Source organism: Schistocerca piceifrons, chromosome 8 (assembly GCF_021461385.2).
Source record: "Schistocerca piceifrons isolate TAMUIC-IGC-003096 chromosome 8, iqSchPice1.1, whole genome shotgun sequence".
NCBI lineage: Eukaryota > Metazoa > Arthropoda > Insecta > Orthoptera > Acrididae > Schistocerca > Schistocerca piceifrons.
The window spans coordinates 285,916,991-285,934,117 of record NC_060145.1 but is presented as its reverse complement, the minus strand read 5'-3'; the positions used below and the strand labels follow the sequence as shown (position 1 = coordinate 285,934,117).

Below are 17,127 nucleotides of genomic sequence, written 5' to 3'. Positions count from 1 at the left end.
TAATGAGTCACAGCTGGAATTGGCCAACTCATACAAATACATGGGTGTAACACTCTGTAAGAATATAGAATGGAGTGATCACATAGGCTCAGTTGTGGGTAAAGTAGGAAGTAGATTTTGATTTGTTGGTAGAATACTGGAGAAGTGCAGTCAGTCTACAAAGAGATTGCTTATGAATCACTCATGTGGCCCATTCTAGAATACTGCTCAAGTGTATGGGACCCATACCAAATAGGACTAATGGGAGATATTGAGATATATAGAGAAGGGCAGCAAAATGGTCACAGTTTTGTTTGGTGCATGGGAGTGTGTCACAGAGATGCTGAAGAAACTGAGCTGGCACACTCTTGAAGAAAGACATAAACTATCCCAAGAAAGTTTACTAACAAAATTTCAAGAACAGGCTTTAGTAATTGAGTGTAGGAATATATAAAAACCACCTATGTATTGCTCACTGTTCGGCCAATGAGAGGCAATAGGTTAAAAAATGTAATCTGATGACTGAGTATGAAATGAAGAAAGAAGGAAGAGGATCTGTCAGTGTTTGTGTAACACAAAAGAGCAACTGTGTGTAGCTCCATGGCTTGATACAAGTGCTGTCACTCATATTTCTTCATATTGATAAAGTGAGGAGGTAGAGTTTGAAAGAGAAGCAACATTTGGACATCATGAAAACGGAAGTGACAGGAGTTCCCTGTTTGCTGTTGTGTGGTATTGATAAAACTCATTTCCTGATGTGCGCCTATGGAATTAATATGAAAAAAGCTAAGAAATGGAGTGTGAAAAGTATCCTCCCCCCCCCCCCCCCCCCCCTCCCCCACATGATTATCTCTCCATATGCAACTCATGATTACAGACTTGGCTTTCAAAGGAAAAGGACATAGAGAAAAAAATGGATTTACTAACATTCAAAAACCTCATGGGTAAAGAAAATAGCTCAGCTTATTAGAACTTTTAGAAACATGGTTGGCAGACAATGAATTTGAAGATGAAGAATACATATCCTGTGGGGTAAAAATATTGGACAAACAAGTAAGTCCGGTTTCAAAAGAAAGATGTAACAAGCTTTGTCACTGACTTAATTACATTGAGGGAAGGGATCAAAGATGTAAACTAGAAACATATATCAGTAGCAGCTGGAACTAGTGTTCTTTCATACACCACTTTAAGTGTCTCATTTCCTAATCTAATTCCCTCAGCATCATGTGATTCAATTGAACTACACTCCATTATCCTCATTTTGCTTTTGTTGGTGTTCATCTTATATCCCCCTTTCTTCCAAGTCCTTTGCTGTCTCTGACAGGATTATAATTTCGTTGGTAAAGTTCAGACTTTTTATTTCTTCTCTCTGGACTTTAATTCCAACTCTCAATTTTTCTTTTGTTTTCTTTACTGCTTACTCAATATACAGATTGAATAACATCGGGGACAGATTACAACCCTGTCTCACTCCCTTCTCAACCACTGCTTCCTTTTCATGTCCCTCAAATCGTATAGCTGCCATCTGGTTTTTGCACAAATTGTAAATAGCCTTTCACTTCCTGTGTTTTACTCCTGCCACCGCTAGAATCTGAAAGAGAGTATGTCAATCAACATTGTCAAAAGCTTTCTCTAAGTTTACAAATGCTATAAATGTAGGTGTGCCTTTCCTTAACCTACCTTCTATGAGAAGTTGTAGGGTCAGTATTGCCTTGCGTGTTCCTTGAAATCCAAACTGATCTTCCCCGAGGTCAGCTTCTACCAGTTTTTCCATTCTTCTGTAAGAAATTCATGTTAGTATTTTGTAACTGTGACTTCATGTCTATTTTGGTTACAGTAATGTGTTCACTATACTGTTCATAGTGGCTTACCTGCATTCCTATTTCTGTTATTCATTATTAAAGTTACTCCTGCATTACCTCTATTTGATTTGTGTTTATAACCCTGTATGAAGCTGACAAGAATTCCTGTTCCTCCTACCACCAAACTTCATTAACTTCAACAATATCTAACTTCAACCTATCCATTTCCCATTTTTAAATTTTCTAATCTGCCTGTCCAGTTAAGGGAGCTGACAGTCCACCATCCAATCTGTAGAATGCCAGTTTTGTTCTTCCTGATAACAACATCCTTCTGAGTAGTCCCCACCTGGAGATCCAAATGGGGGACTATTTTACCTCAAGAATATTTTACCCAACAGGAAGCCATCATCATTTAACCATACACCCTCAGGAAAAATTAATGCTGTAGTTTCCTCTCAACTGCACCTAAAATATGGCTATCTGTATTGCTGAGGCACACGAGTCTCCACATCAGCAGCAAGGTTCATGGTTAATCAGATCAGTGGAAATTTTACTTTTAAAGTCTTTGAACAATTGTCTCAATGCTCTCTGTATGCTCATTTTTGCTTCATTCAGGTTATGTTTGTCAGCTAAATTTTGACTTCTTTTGGATCTGCAATGAAGCTCTCTTTATTTATGTACCAATTTTCTAACATGGTTGTTAAAGCACAGTGGGCGTGTTAAAACAGTGCTCAGAATCATCTTGTGTAAGACATATTGCATTATGGTTTTGAGCTTTTTCCATTTGTGCTCCACATCTTCGTCGTCAGTACTGAATATTCGATGTTGATAACTCATATACTCTGCAATCTGTATCCTGTCACTCTTGCTAAGCAAAAAGTTTTTGTACCTTTATTGACATTTCTTGTAATACATATTGTCATAATTGCTATGAAACCCTTATGGTCAGCGATAGCTTCCTCTTTAGGCTTGAGATCTACTGCATTTTGATAACTCATATACTCTGCAATCTGTATCCTGTCACTCTTGCTAAGCAAAAAGTTTTTGTACCTTTATTGACATTTCTTGTAGTACATATTGTCATAATTGCTATGAAACCCTTATGGTCAGCGATAGCTTCCTCTTTAGGCTTGAGATCTACTGCATGTAATTTAGTCCATTTAGAGATCTGCTGATTTAATTGATAAAGATTTAACCACAAAACAACATTGTATTTGAAATTAATCATTTTAATTACACAGAACACATAAAAGGTAATTTTCTCTCAAACAAAAGTTGTGCACCTACTACTTGACATTACACAAGTGAAACAAATTAAAATATACACCATCATAAATGTTGAAAAAAGTTTAGTGAGATACCTAGCTTTGCATATCATTGGAAGTTTATTATAATTTGGTGAATACTTTGTCAGAGTGAACCTTACACAATCTGAAAGAAGATGATAAGTCATTTCATAATAACACTTCGATTCCATTATGTTCATCAATGGAAACGCTGCCTCATGCAGCAAAGTTGATCCAAAGAAATGATAAAACATACTATGCCACTTTTACAATGTTGGTGTCAGTTTTTACTCACACTGATTTCCAAAAGTTATCTTCATTGTCTTCTGACTTTAAGCAAATGTCATTTTGATATCGAATTATTTCCTCTTCAAATTCAGTCTCACTGCAAGAGAAAAGGGTACTCATTTTACTTGAAATATCAGCCACATCCACTTTGTGGAGAGGCTGATCTGTGAAAGCTAGAATAGACTCAAATAGCTTGAAGTCTGAAAATCAATTTTGAAACTCTGTCTTCAGTGCTGTCAGGTTAGTTGTATAGTTCTTTGCAGCTTCTTGATCCAGTGATGTTTCTTGATCCAACAATTCTGACTGTATTTGGTGTAAGTATTTTACATTTAATTTCAGTAACTGAGCTGTCCAAATGTCAAGTTTTTGTATGAAACACTTTATAGAAGACACAAGAGTTATAACAGTTTGTTTTCTCTTGGAGTTCTTTGTTTAACTCATTTATTTTAACTGTCATATTAGTTACAAATGCCAGATCCAACATCCTGCTTGAATGTTAAAGCTGTGATTAATCTTCCTCTCTTTTAAACACAAAAGATTTATTTCTGGTAGAAGTTATCTAAGCCTGTTTAGAATCATACCTACACTAAGCCATCGAACTTTGATGTGCAAAATAGCAAGTCTCCATACCGGCTATCCAGTTCTTCTAACAGCACTCTTAAACTTTCTTCTCTGTAGTGATTGTGAGCAAGCTGAATTCACAATTTTTGTGACAATAGTCATAACATTTGCCATTTTCAAAATTTTCATTTATTTATGTATACATTTCCAGAACATAACTTATCACACACACGTACAAGGTTTACAAAATATATACACATGATTATATTCCATGTGATGCCCAGAATTCCACTGTATGAACTGCCTTAACATTGAAACTTCCTGGCAGATTAAAACTGTGTGCCCGACCGAGACTCGAACTCGGGACCGTTGCCTTTCGCGGGCAAAGCTGTGAGTACCGGGCGTGAGTCGTGCTTCGGTAGCTCAGATGGTAGAGCACTTGCCCGCGAAAGGCAAAGGTCCCGAGTTCGAGTCCCGGTCGGGCACACAGTTTTAATCTGCCAGGAAGTTTCATATCAGCGCACACTCTGCTGCAGAGTGAAAATCTCATTCTGCCTTAACATTGGTGGCAACCAGATCATCCATTTTCAAAATATGTCCACAAAACACTTGCTAATGCACAGAACAGTGATACTGAAAAGAAAGACAGGAAAGATCTATTGTTCACACACAAGGTAATGTGCATTGTGTTTGCTTACCATGCAAGACACTCCATCAGTAGTAACAGACCCAAATTTTTGAATTGGCAAATCACATTCTGAAATGAAGGATCTGAATACTTTGTAGAAATATTCTCCTCATGTAGTGTCTTTCGAAGGTCAAAATTGTAAGGAAGCTTTCTTTTACACCAAAATCTGAGAAATATCAGCTGTACAAAAATTGTAATGACTCCATCTACTGACTCATGTAACTTCGATTTCAGAATTTCAGTTCTGTTATCAGTTGACCTTTTCTGTTTTTCATCATTAATTCCACTTTTATTGTTGTAGCAGATCTTGACAGAAGAATGTCACTGATGACGTGATATTGTCTCTGACATGTTTTTATATGTGAATAACAAGGACTCAATAGTTTCCAGACTCTTAACATCTGTGCAGTCATCAAATGATTTTGCATGTTTCATCAGTACTCCTGAAACACAAAATAATGCTATTTTTGATGAAAGACTTCTTTGTACAGGTGTTACAAAAAATGACTGCTGTGATTGTAATTTGCTTTTAAGATTAGAAAGTTTCTTTCTCCTCAGCTCACTCCCAACAGCTACAACCAATTTGGAGTCTTTGTGAACTGTTCTAAAATGGCATTCAATATTCCCCTTTTTAGGGATGGCTAAAACAGCTTTTCAAATCAAACATGTACATCTACATTTATGCACTGTAACAAAAAGTTATTCTTCACACTCACCATGACAGTTCTATAGTTTCCCTGTGTTTAGCTGCACTTAATTTTCACAAACCCATTACTAAGTGAGAACTATAACTTGGCATGTGGACTCCCTAGCTCTGATAGGTGATATTCATCAGTGGTTGGAAAACTTTGCACCACAGTGGTTTGGAGATATTTATTGCTAGTTGTACAGCCTAGTATTCACTGCTGTTGACCACAATGTTGCTGAGCTGTGCTGTCATGTGTGTGTGTATTGTTGCAATATTTTGGTCATGGTTCTTTCAAAAATGAGTGATGAAGTGGTTATTTGACATGTCAATACAAATAGCAAACTCAGTTTTGATAACACAAAGTATTTAACTGTTCATTACCTCCATCAGCACGTTATTGTTGGAAGCTTGAAAACAGAGGTCTATGTTGCCTACAAGAAGTGGAGCTTGTTGCCCCATGCACTGCACACCCCACTTTATTCTACAGAAAACCCTGTGCACTCTCCTCACCCACCTCAACCCCTGCTAACAAAATGCCAAGTTACAGTTCACGAGTAGGAACTGCAGGAAAGGCTGTTGCATGGCACGGGCATTAAAGGCGATAAAAAGCAGATGGAACCAAAAAAGATGGAGACAGTGTTTTCCGATTCACAGCTTACAAATACTGTGCGGAACACTCATCATCAACAAATTGGTATTTTACAAAAGCAGCTCATTTAAAAGCATGTGTTAGGACAAAGTTTTGAAAGATCAACTCATAAAGCTATGGTGATAAACCAGTTGATTGTGATAGAGGGGTTGAGCACCTGTGCTCTGTGTTAACTAGTTGAATAAGTTCAAGTCTGTTTGCTGCTAGGAGGGCTATGACATTTCCTTCAGAAGTTGGTTCTTTAATTACCTGCTGAAAGTAATTTTCAGGCAGAGTGTTCACAATAATGTCACACATATCCCTGTGTCTGGCTCCATTTTTGATAGCATGACTCCCAGTTTATACCTGGCAAGTTGAAGTCATCCTCTATTACAGTGGCATGATCTGGAAAGGTATTAATGATATACTGCAAGTTCTCTCTGAAGTGCTTTACCACCACAGCTTCTGACCCAGGTGGTCTATAAAAGAATCCCATTATAATTTCTGACCAGTTTTTGATGCCTAATGCCATCCAAATTAATTCACATTTGGAATTCATTGATAACCTCGCTAGATATTAATGAATTCGTTACTGGAATAAATATGCCACCACCATTGGCAGGTAACCTAGCCTCACAATAAATGTTGTAATCTGTATTTAGGATTTTATAGCTATTCACTTCCAGTTTCAACCAATTTTCTGTTCCTAATACTATCTAGGCATTATATCCTTCAATAAATGATATTATTTCTGGGACCTTTCCATGGAGGCTCCTGCAGTTTATTAATATCATATTAACCTTTTCTAGATCTGAGTTGTGAGGATGAGGATTCTCTGAGAACATGGCTGATTTATCTTCAATTCTGGCAGACAATTCATCTCTGATACCCAGTTCTCTACCCGATAGTTGAGGTCAAGAAATTTGCATCCAGTACCATCGCAGAATTGCCTGAGCCTCTGGCTTAGACCTTCCATCTGCTCCAAATCAGAGCACCATGATCGGCCCTGTGTAGATATCTAGTAAAGCAGTTCATAACGACATGGGAATCACCCATGGCAGGCAGTCACTGTAAAGTGACTTGTAAAGAAACACCAGATTCTGCATAATAGGTTTAAAACAAAGCATAGGGCCATAGAGAGAGAGATGCTGAAGGTAGGAAGATTGGGGTTTAACATCCTGTCGGCATTGAGAACATTAGAAACAGAGCACTACTATGGACTGTTTTGGGGATAAGGAAAGTCATGCCCTTTCAAAGGGAACATCCTGGAATTTGTCTGGAGTGATTTAAAGAAATTACAGAACACCTAAATCTGGATGGCTGGATATGTATTTGAACTATCATCCTCCCAAATGCAAGTCCAGTGTGCTAACCACTGCACAGCATTGCTCAGTGTGCTGAATGAAATGTGTCTGGCTGTCAAGAAGGAAATGTGTGAAGAATATGATCAAAAGATCTCTCACAAAACCCATAGAAATACCAGTCATGTATAAACATTCGTAGTGGCTTCAAAGTTAGTGTCCAGACACTCATGTATTAGAAAGATACTGAAATTGTGGGTGACAAAGGAGAAGCAGAAATGCTGAACTCCCTTTCCAAATGTTCCTTTACAGAGGAAAGTACAGGACTATTTCCCCAATTTAACTCTCCTACCACTGCATACATAAGCAAAATAGATAGTAACATCGCCGGCCGCGGTGGTCTAGCGGTTCTAGGCGCTCAGTCCGGAACCACGCGACTGCTACGGTCGCAGGCTCGAATCCTGCCTCGGGCATGGATGTGTGTGATGTCCTTAGGTTAGTTAGGTTTAAGTAGTTCTAAGTTCTAGGCGACTGATGACCACAGATGTTAAGTCCCATAGTGCTCAGAGCCATTTGAACCATTTGATAGTAGCATCAGTGGTGTTTGAAACTGATAAATTTGAACAAAGCTTCTGTCAGATTCTATAAATTCTGTACCAGATTTGCAGCTAAGCTACCCCTTCTTTTAACAATAATCTGCTGTAGATCACTTGAACAAAAAATTGTGCTCAGTGGTTGAAAGAAAGTGCCAGTCACACGCGTCTACAAGAATTGTGCAGAAGTGATCCACAAATTTACGGTCCAGTGTCTTTGACATTGATTTGTTGTAGAATATTAGAACATATTCTAAGAAAGGAGAGGCACACATCAATCAGTCATGACCCTGCCAGTTTTTATTGCTCTAGCATATCCAGATTTGGCTATAAATAGCCATCATCAGTGCTAAACTACAAGGAAACAGAATCAGAATTAATTTACTGTAGATAGAAAAATAAGTAAAACATCTTACTATCCAGTAGCAGCTAGCCATCCTGATCAATATACTAATCCAACAAACTTGTGGCAGTACGTGTCACCATACGATTGTATTGGCGTATAGGCAGAAGGAAACTGAAGTGATTGTGTACAGCAAGTAGAGCAGTCTTGGTTTACATCATGTAGTGAAAGTACTGCCCTCCATGTTACAAATTAACTAACAGATTTTCATTTCAATATATTTTTGATATCTAAAATCATCAAGCGTATTTGCTTATCACTTTGTAATATTCAAGAAATGCCAACTTACAATGTGCTTGCTCATGTCTTAATGGTGAAGTGACTACCAAAACCTATGCAAAGGGTCATTAATAGGTTCATACAACAGTCCTATACATGTATTGTTACATCACTAAAAAATAAAAATAAAAACGATTTTGTTGAAGATTGTCTTGATGAAATATATACCAATCTGACATTTGTCAAAAGCTAAAACCTAACATAATCATTCATATCATAGTGGTTATGTGATCCACTAAATATTTAATATAAAAAATATAAAAATCCTTACAAACAATTTTTATGAATATCTGTTAACATCACAATAAAATAATGATCAACATGACAAGGCCGATTTGCCCAGGTACATTTAATGAAACACATAACTGCCCTCTACTGACATAATATTTCATGCATATGTGTATGATGTAGCTCCAACTGTATTACACTGTTTTCAGAAAAACAATAAAACAAACTACCATTATATCTAGCCTTTAAGGTGAAAATTGAATAGTGATTTACTTGTTTGATGGTAAAATAGACGTGGCATTGGATAATGCCATCAAAATAGAAGACAAAATGATCCACTAATAATAATAATAATAATAATCTATGTTTACACATACTACCATGCTAAGTATTACCTTTTTAAAGGCAGGGCAAAATTACCATATTAAATAACTCCTTGGTTGTGACATCTCTTGCCCCGAAGCAGATCGTAGAAGAACTCCCAAAACCAACTTCTCTTTACCAACATCTTCTCATTGAGCACATCAATGCTGGATGACCCCACATAGCAGTATATCTCCATGTTCTCAGGAAGGTCCATGAATCTGCCTTTCTCAGCCAATGCAACAGCTTGACACCCGATCTTAGAGAGGGGAGGTGTGTCCACTCTCAACCTGGTGGGCAGCAAAGTTGGCTCTCTCAATTATATCCCCGCTATCCAAAGCTACATACTCACCAAATCTGATCTCAAATCTTCTAACTGTCTGTCCCACATAACAGGTGTCACAGTCTGGATATTCAATTCTGTACTCACCTGATTCATGGTGCATATTTATGTTACCATTTTGTTGCTCCTACAATTTCACTCACATTCTGATATGGTATTTTTTTTACAATCTTTTTATAAATTTTGTGTACACAAGTGTGGGGGGTGGGGGTTGCTTGTCCTGGCAATGTGTTGAATAGTGCATAATTCTTTTTCATTTTCAGCTGGAGAGAATGGGAGCTTAAGAAGATGGTTAATAGACAAATAAAAGAGGGCATTCTTATGCAAATTTGGGTGATTTGAATAGTAGCTAATAATAATACCAGCATAAATATTTTTTCTGAAAATCCTGAATCTGTGTTTCTCATTATCATTTCTGATGTTTAAGTCTATGAAAGTAATGGAGCCATTGGTTTCTATATTTCAAGTGAACTAGAATTTTTGATGTAGTCCATTTAACTTGTCTACAATTGCATGAATTACATCATCAATGCCATTAACCAGCAGCAGTGCATCATCATCATCATAATATCTAAAGTAGTGCACTGTCTTTACTGCTAGATCTGGATTTTTATTAAAAACTTGTTTTCAAGATAATTGATGAATATGTTGACCAGTAATCCAGATATGGAGCTCCCTGTGCTAAGCTCATCATTTCAAGATCCATTTCTCCACTTACCTTAAAGTAATTCTACTTCAAAATTAGCAAAATCAGATCAGTAAATTCACTAATTTCATCATTCGACAGCCTCCTCTGCTCACATAAATTTCCTTAATAATTCCAGTAGTACTGGAAACTGGCACATTCATATATCTGGAGATGCAAGTTTCACATCTTCTGCAGTATGTACATTAATAATGTTCTTGGTTAATTTGTACTGGTAACTATTTTTGATTGAAAATTGCCCGTTGACTGATAGCATTTCTTTCAGAAATTAAGACACTTCTTAGAGACTTTATTGAACACCCGCAGCCCCCTCTACCCTTCCCTTCCATCTTTATGTGCCTTAATCTGTGCCGTAAGCATCTTTACAAGATGACTTACTTGGGTTTTACAGCCACTCTTCTTTACTGGATAGCCAACTGTTGGAAACTCTCTTGACTTCTTCTCCATTGAATAATGCTAGGTACAGGAACTTTCAAGCCCTCTTTCTACTAGTGAAATAAGTAGCCATACAAACTTTACGTTTTGTCAATTAATGATGTATTTGACTTTCAAGCACCATAAAAATTCTCACTTTCGACATAATATGTGATTTACATTCGAAAGAACGTCTGCTTAGACACGATGACTTTCAGAAAAGGAGATTGAAAAAACGTCTTACCTCTAACAAGGCTGAGTCGAGAGTCTACATGAGTTCTTTTCAACTGTTCGTGTTTCACATAACAATAGCCAGTGACACAATAAGCACAAAGCTGCATATATATTCCATGGTTCTTCCATACACACTCACCAACACATATATGGATTGCCTGATAGGTACTTGTCAGTGCTGTTCGACCACTGCGTCTACTTTCTTCCTGCAACTGATTTTAAATCTGCACACACAAACATGTGATGTGCAGTAGGTAGGATTTTACCACTCCGCATTCATATCTAGAATACTGTGTGTTCGAATCACTACACTGTCACCACTGACTTCCCTTTATCTGACCTCATAATGATAGCACTGTCATCATTAAGCTTGCGGTTAATATTATTTACAAATATTTTTCATAGAGGTAGGTCTACTTGATCAATGCATAATGATTTTATTCACAGCTACAGCAATTTTACTTTGTTCAAGTTTTGAAACCTTTTAAGTATCGATTGCATATTTCACATTCAGAAGTGTGTTCCTGATAGCTCTATTTCCTGGTCTTGTGTTCAAATCGTACTTCAAACATTTGCCTAGTAATATTTTTTTCTTGTTCATTAAACACAATATTTGTCAAATTAACCACTTTTGGATACCAGTTAAAGATCTGTTTTTTGCTTATATTACTGCATTCTGATTGACCTATTAGATCTAGAATTTTCTTATTATTGCTTACCCTTGTTTCATTGGCTGTTCTGCTAGCGGTGTCCCTTGAAACACCAAATAACATATCAGACATCAGGTGAGGTGGTAATTATACAAAGTGATATTAAAGACTTATTTATCAAAAAAGAAGTAACTAGCTGTAAGTTGTATAGGATACATTTTTAACTGGGAGGTCTACTAACCCCTTTGGTATTTGATAGTGTACTACTTTAGGCATTTTGATGATACACTGCTGCTGGTTAATGAGAATGATGGCATAATTGATACAATTGTAGACAGGTTCAATTGACTGCATCAAAAAATCTAGTTAATTTGTGAAATGGACACCAATGGTTCCATTAACTTCACAGACTTAAACATCAGGAATAATAATGGGAAACATGGACTCAGGATTTTCACAAAAAGTACTGAAATGAAATGATCGTATGTCATTTATTGGCTGGGATATCCCCTTCAGGGTTTGGTCGCCGTATTGCAAGTCTTTTTACCTGGCGCCACTTCAGCGACTTGCGTGTCAGTGATGATGAAGGACACACAACACCCAGTCCCCTGCTGGGAATCAAACCGGGGGCCCCTTGCATGGTAGATGGTAACACTACTGCTGCGCTATGGAGGCAGACAGAAAAAGTACTTATACCTGTATTATTATTGAGTACCATTCAAGTCATCCAAATCAGCATAAGAAAGCCTTGTTTTATTTTTGTGTTAACCATCTTCTTAAGCTCCCACTCTCCACCTGAACAAGAAAAAGAATTATGCAATATCCGATACATTGCAAGGGCAAACAACACTCCCCACCCTCCCCCTGTCCAAAACAAATTATGTACATAAAATCTACAAAAAGATTGTAAAAAATTACCAAAATGTGAGTGAAACTGTAGGTAGCAACAAAATCGAAGATACAGATAACAAATGTATTTACTTGACATACTAAGGCACCTTTAGCACAATCATAGCATTGGTTTTCAGAAAACAAAATATAAAGGTTTCCTTCTCTACTACAAACAGCCTTGTGCGTGGGTTTACTTGATGGGGTTGATAAAGATAAATTTGCGCTATGAATCAGGTGTGCACAAAATGGAATGTCCACACTGTGGCACCTGTTATTTGGGATAGAGGGGTAAAATACTTGAGATCGGGTTTGGTAAGCACATAGCTTTGAACAGGTGGGATATAGTTGAAAGATCCAAGTTTGCTGTCCACCTGGTTGAGAGTGGACACATCCTCCCCTCTATGAGGTTGGGTGTGAAGCTATTGCACAAGGCTGAGAAAGGCAGATTCATGGATCTCCTGGAAGAGATGGAGATACACTGCCATCTGAAGTCATTTGGTATTGATGTGCTCAATGAGCAGGTGTTAGCGAAGAGCAGCTGGTTTTGAGAGCTCTTCTACAATCTTCTGCTTCATGGCAAGAGATATCATGAACCAGGAGTGTTCTAATGTGGGAATTTTAGCCTGCATTTGAGACACCATTCAGCATGGTCATATGTGAGAAAATAACTTATTATTAGTGAATTGTTTTGTCTATGTTGGGCATTGTGTCAACAACTATTGGGGGCCATCTGAATTGTTATATTATTCCTAAAATATCAGGTTTGCCAAGATTGCTTGTAAATCTTTTCATTGATTCCTGATTTCACCATATCTGTGCTGTCATTATCAGATCTTGTAACATATTAACATAAGTTGACAATCTTTATGAACTTAAAAGCCACATAGTAACGTAGTGTCACTTTACAAGAAAAATTAACAAAGAACATCAGCATGTTGTGCTGATGTCCTAGTCCACTCTTTCACTTAACACCACAATGGTGACTGTGACCCTCCTGCCATACTCAAGCTGTCTGCGACAGTGCTGGTCTTGCTTTCGGATTGTCCATTGCTGGCCCTGTCCAGGCCAACTTTTGTGCCATTGCCAGCTTTGTTCTGGCCAGCCTTCAAGTCATCGCCAAGCCTGTGCCTGACATCATCCATTCATTTGTCAGTCTTCTTGCTGCCTCCCCTACTCCAGTTGGCCCTCGCGATATTGGTAGTTCTGATGGTGCCAACACCAGCCATTTTATCAGTGTGTTCAACGCTGGCCCTGCCACAGCCAGTGACTCATTGCAGCCAGCCCATACGTTGCCAGTAGTGTCACTGCAGCTGTCCACACCCTATTTTGTTGTTGCTAGCCCAGCCAACAGTTTCACCTTTCACGCTTGCACCACTGATCCTGTCACATGTTCTGCCAGACCCTGGGTTGCACCTTCTTGGATGTTTTACCATAAGTCCTGCTGAAGCCTGGCCCTTCACTGGTGCTGCCTGCAATGGAGGTCAGTCAGCGTTCCTCTACATGGAAATGGCAGGCTTATTTTGTTAGGATCAGTTTCTTGTGTTAATTAGTAGTTTACTTCGGTAAGTTCATGTACATGGCTCTGAACTTTTGCAAACTTTCTATACTATTGTTGAGTATCAAAAGTTATGGTGTAAGTAGATCCCTGATAGTTGCAGAGGATGGAGCACAGTGGCTTCATTCGTACACCTCTCTCAACCAATCACATAATGTGATTTCATAAACATCTTTATGGTAATGCCTCAGTGTTGTTGCAGCTCTATAGAAGGCTCTTGTATCACCTGCAGCCTTTTAAGCTTTGCAGTTGAAAGCTTTTAAAAGTGGTGCTAGCTGTCAGGCATCTTCTTACATAGTCTTGATTATAGAATATAATATTGCTCAAGACTGTGAAGTGCTACCAGACAGGATTAACAGTGGATAATGAATGTGTTGAGAGTAGGGCAGCACAAATGGTCACAAGTTTGTTTGGCCACTGGGAGATTGTCATGGAGATACTGAAAAGAACCGAACTAGCAAACACTTGAACATGGACTCAAACTTTTCTGTGAAAACCTATGCAGAAAGTATCAAGAACTAACTGTTAGTGTTGAACCTAGGAATATGCTACAAACTCCATTGCATAAGTCGCATAGGGACTGCAAAGATGAGGTGAGACTAATTGCAGCATGCACAGAGGAATTTGAGAAATCTTTATTCCCAAGTCCATACATGAATCAAATGGGAAGAAGCCCTAATAATGATGCAGTGGGACGTAGCTTTACCATACACTTCATAGATGTTTATTGAGTATGGAAGTGGCTGTAGATGTAGAGAAGCCACTCAGTTCCATCACAGTGGAACTACCATTGTCTTATGTTCACTTCAGATTCCTGCACTCTTGCCCTAATATATCTCAAAATTGTGTACAATTCCAGAAACTGCACAATAGTAAGTTTTTCAAACTAGCGGGATTTAGTTTACCACAAACAAACTGCTTCCAAAATGAGATTTTCACTCTGCAATGGAGTGTGCGCTGATATGAAACTTCATAGCACATTAAAACTGTGTGCCGGACTGAGACTCAAACTTGGGATTTTTGCCTTTCACGGGCAAGTGCTCAACCAACTGAGCTACCCAAGCATGACTCATGAACCATCCTCACAGCTTCAGTTCTGCCAGTACCTCATCTCCTACTTTCCAAACTCTACAGAAGCTCTTCTGCAAATCTTGCAGAACTAGCACATCTGTAAGAAATGATATTGTGGAGACATGGCTTAGCCACAGCCTGAGGGATGTTTCCAGAATGAGATTTTCACTCTGCAGCAGAGTGTGCACTGATATGAAACTTTCTGGCAGATTAAAACTGTACCAGACCGAGACTTGAACTTGGGACTTTTGCCTTTCGTGGGCAAGTGCTTTACCAACTGAACTACCCAAGCAAGATTCATGACCCGTCCTCACAGCTTCAGTTCTGCCAGTACCTCTTCTACATTCCAAAGGCAAAGGTCCCGAGGGAGATAGGAGATGAGGTACTGGCAGAACTGAAGCTGTGAGGACATGTTGTGAGTCGTGCCTGGGTAGCTCAGTTGGTAGAGCACTTGCCCGCAAAATGCAAAGGTCCTGAGTTCAATTCCCGGTCTGGCATACAGTTTTAATCTACCAGGAAGTTTCAATAACAAACTGCTTGCTTCCTGTCCTCCTTTAGAAAATCAGCTTTTGCTCATCAATAGGTTGCCTTTCTTTCTGTTGCAGACTGAGACATTTATCCTTCCTTCCATTTAAAAGTGGCCTCGCTCAGCATAGTTTGTCATCCATGGAGTGGCCTTCAATGTCATTGACTAAAAAAAGATTATCCCTTTGTTTGAATGTTCTGTGTACAGAAAATGTTTTTGTGAGAAAAAGTAATCATCTGTATGGCTTACACAATACATATAAAATGTGGTATTTGTAATGTATTTATCAAAATATTAGTTCCAATCAGTTTTCTGTATTTCTTATCTGGAACAGTTCACCAACTTTTGGTTTTTATCTGCTGAATACAAATCTGTTTGTTCTGAAAACAACTCCAGAAAATACTGGTTAAATATTCTGAAAAATATTCAATAGGACTTCTCATTTCTTCATCAACTGTCATTTGTGGACCACTGAAGGTTGCATCAAGAGACATGAAATAATTTTTCCCCATTTTAAAGTTTTCTTGGTGTTGTATCTGTCTGCTAGTCAATTCCTCCCCAAACCAGACAGGCTGTATGGACAGCTGCCCCATCGGAAGATGTGCATAAATGGCTCTCACCTTTCATGGCCTGGGCTGTTTACCATGGAGTTACAAGTCACTTCCACAGTCTCTGGGGGCACCAACCTCACTGACAGGCAGTGTACTTGTTTGCAGCAGAGTGTGCCGTTGGCAGCGCACTATTTTGCTACGCCAGGTCACATGCTCTCACTGTGCCACACGGGTATTCATATGCAACCAAGCTACTCAGGCTCCTGCCTGACCATATGAAGTCAGTTATGCACTATGCCTCAAGTTAGCAGTTACCAGCAGTTCCATCTGGCTTCTTCAGCAGTTCAGACGCAGCACTACAAGTTTGCAGTATCAACAGTTTCATCTCGAAGCTACACACTGGCAGAACTGATCCAGTTTATTGTGGTCTTCACCAACAGCACATCAGCTGTCATACACCAGCAGTATCAGCTGAATTATGTCCCAGGTCTTTATGCTGCCACCTACCATGACTGGGGTTTGTCATGTAGGCACATCATAGACAATGTCACAGAAGAGACACTCAAAAACCTTTAGCTACATCACTATAAAATATCAATAACAATGGTTGTCATTTACTCTAAAATAAAATCCTATAGAATGGACAATTTATTAATCAAATCCTCATCTGAATTGACACCATGATGATCAAAAAGTGTAAGATGCAAGACAGCATTAATATTTTGTGTTTTTATTACGCTGCAGTTCTTCACAGGAAAGTACATAGCAGTTAGCAGTGTGGTACTATGAAGTGTGCTACTTTCACAGGTTGGGCTGCTGCTGCTGGTGGTTGCTGTTTTCTATGGAAAAAGTCTCTTATAGTCATCAAAGAGAAAAAAGGGTAAAAACTCTTGAGGACATGCAACTGATTTTTGCCTGTTGTATAATCCAGTAATAGTAGGACAGTTGCTGTGCAGCACTGGTCAAGCAAGGTGGTTGGGAAGACCTGAATCAATTAGGTTTAACTGACATGTGACTGTGATTTGATGGTTAATAAACCAAATAGTTTGTTGTTGTTGAATCTAGAATTTTTCTTTCTTCATTAATAGGTTAAGAAAAA

The 17,127-nt window shown here is 38.5% G+C and overlaps 1 protein-coding gene across 1 annotated transcript in view; it reads left to right on the top strand.

Moving 5' to 3' along the window:
- The window catches only part of LOC124712277, a 130,823-nt gene extending 113,934 nt beyond the window's left edge, over positions 1 to 16,889 (top strand). The window contains exon 4 of the mRNA XM_047242571.1: positions 16,836 to 16,889. Within this exon, the coding sequence (XP_047098527.1) occupies positions 16,836 to 16,889 (54 nt within the window). The remainder of the gene's footprint in view (positions 1 to 16,835) is intronic.
- The last annotated feature ends 238 nt before the right edge of the window (positions 16,890 to 17,127 follow it).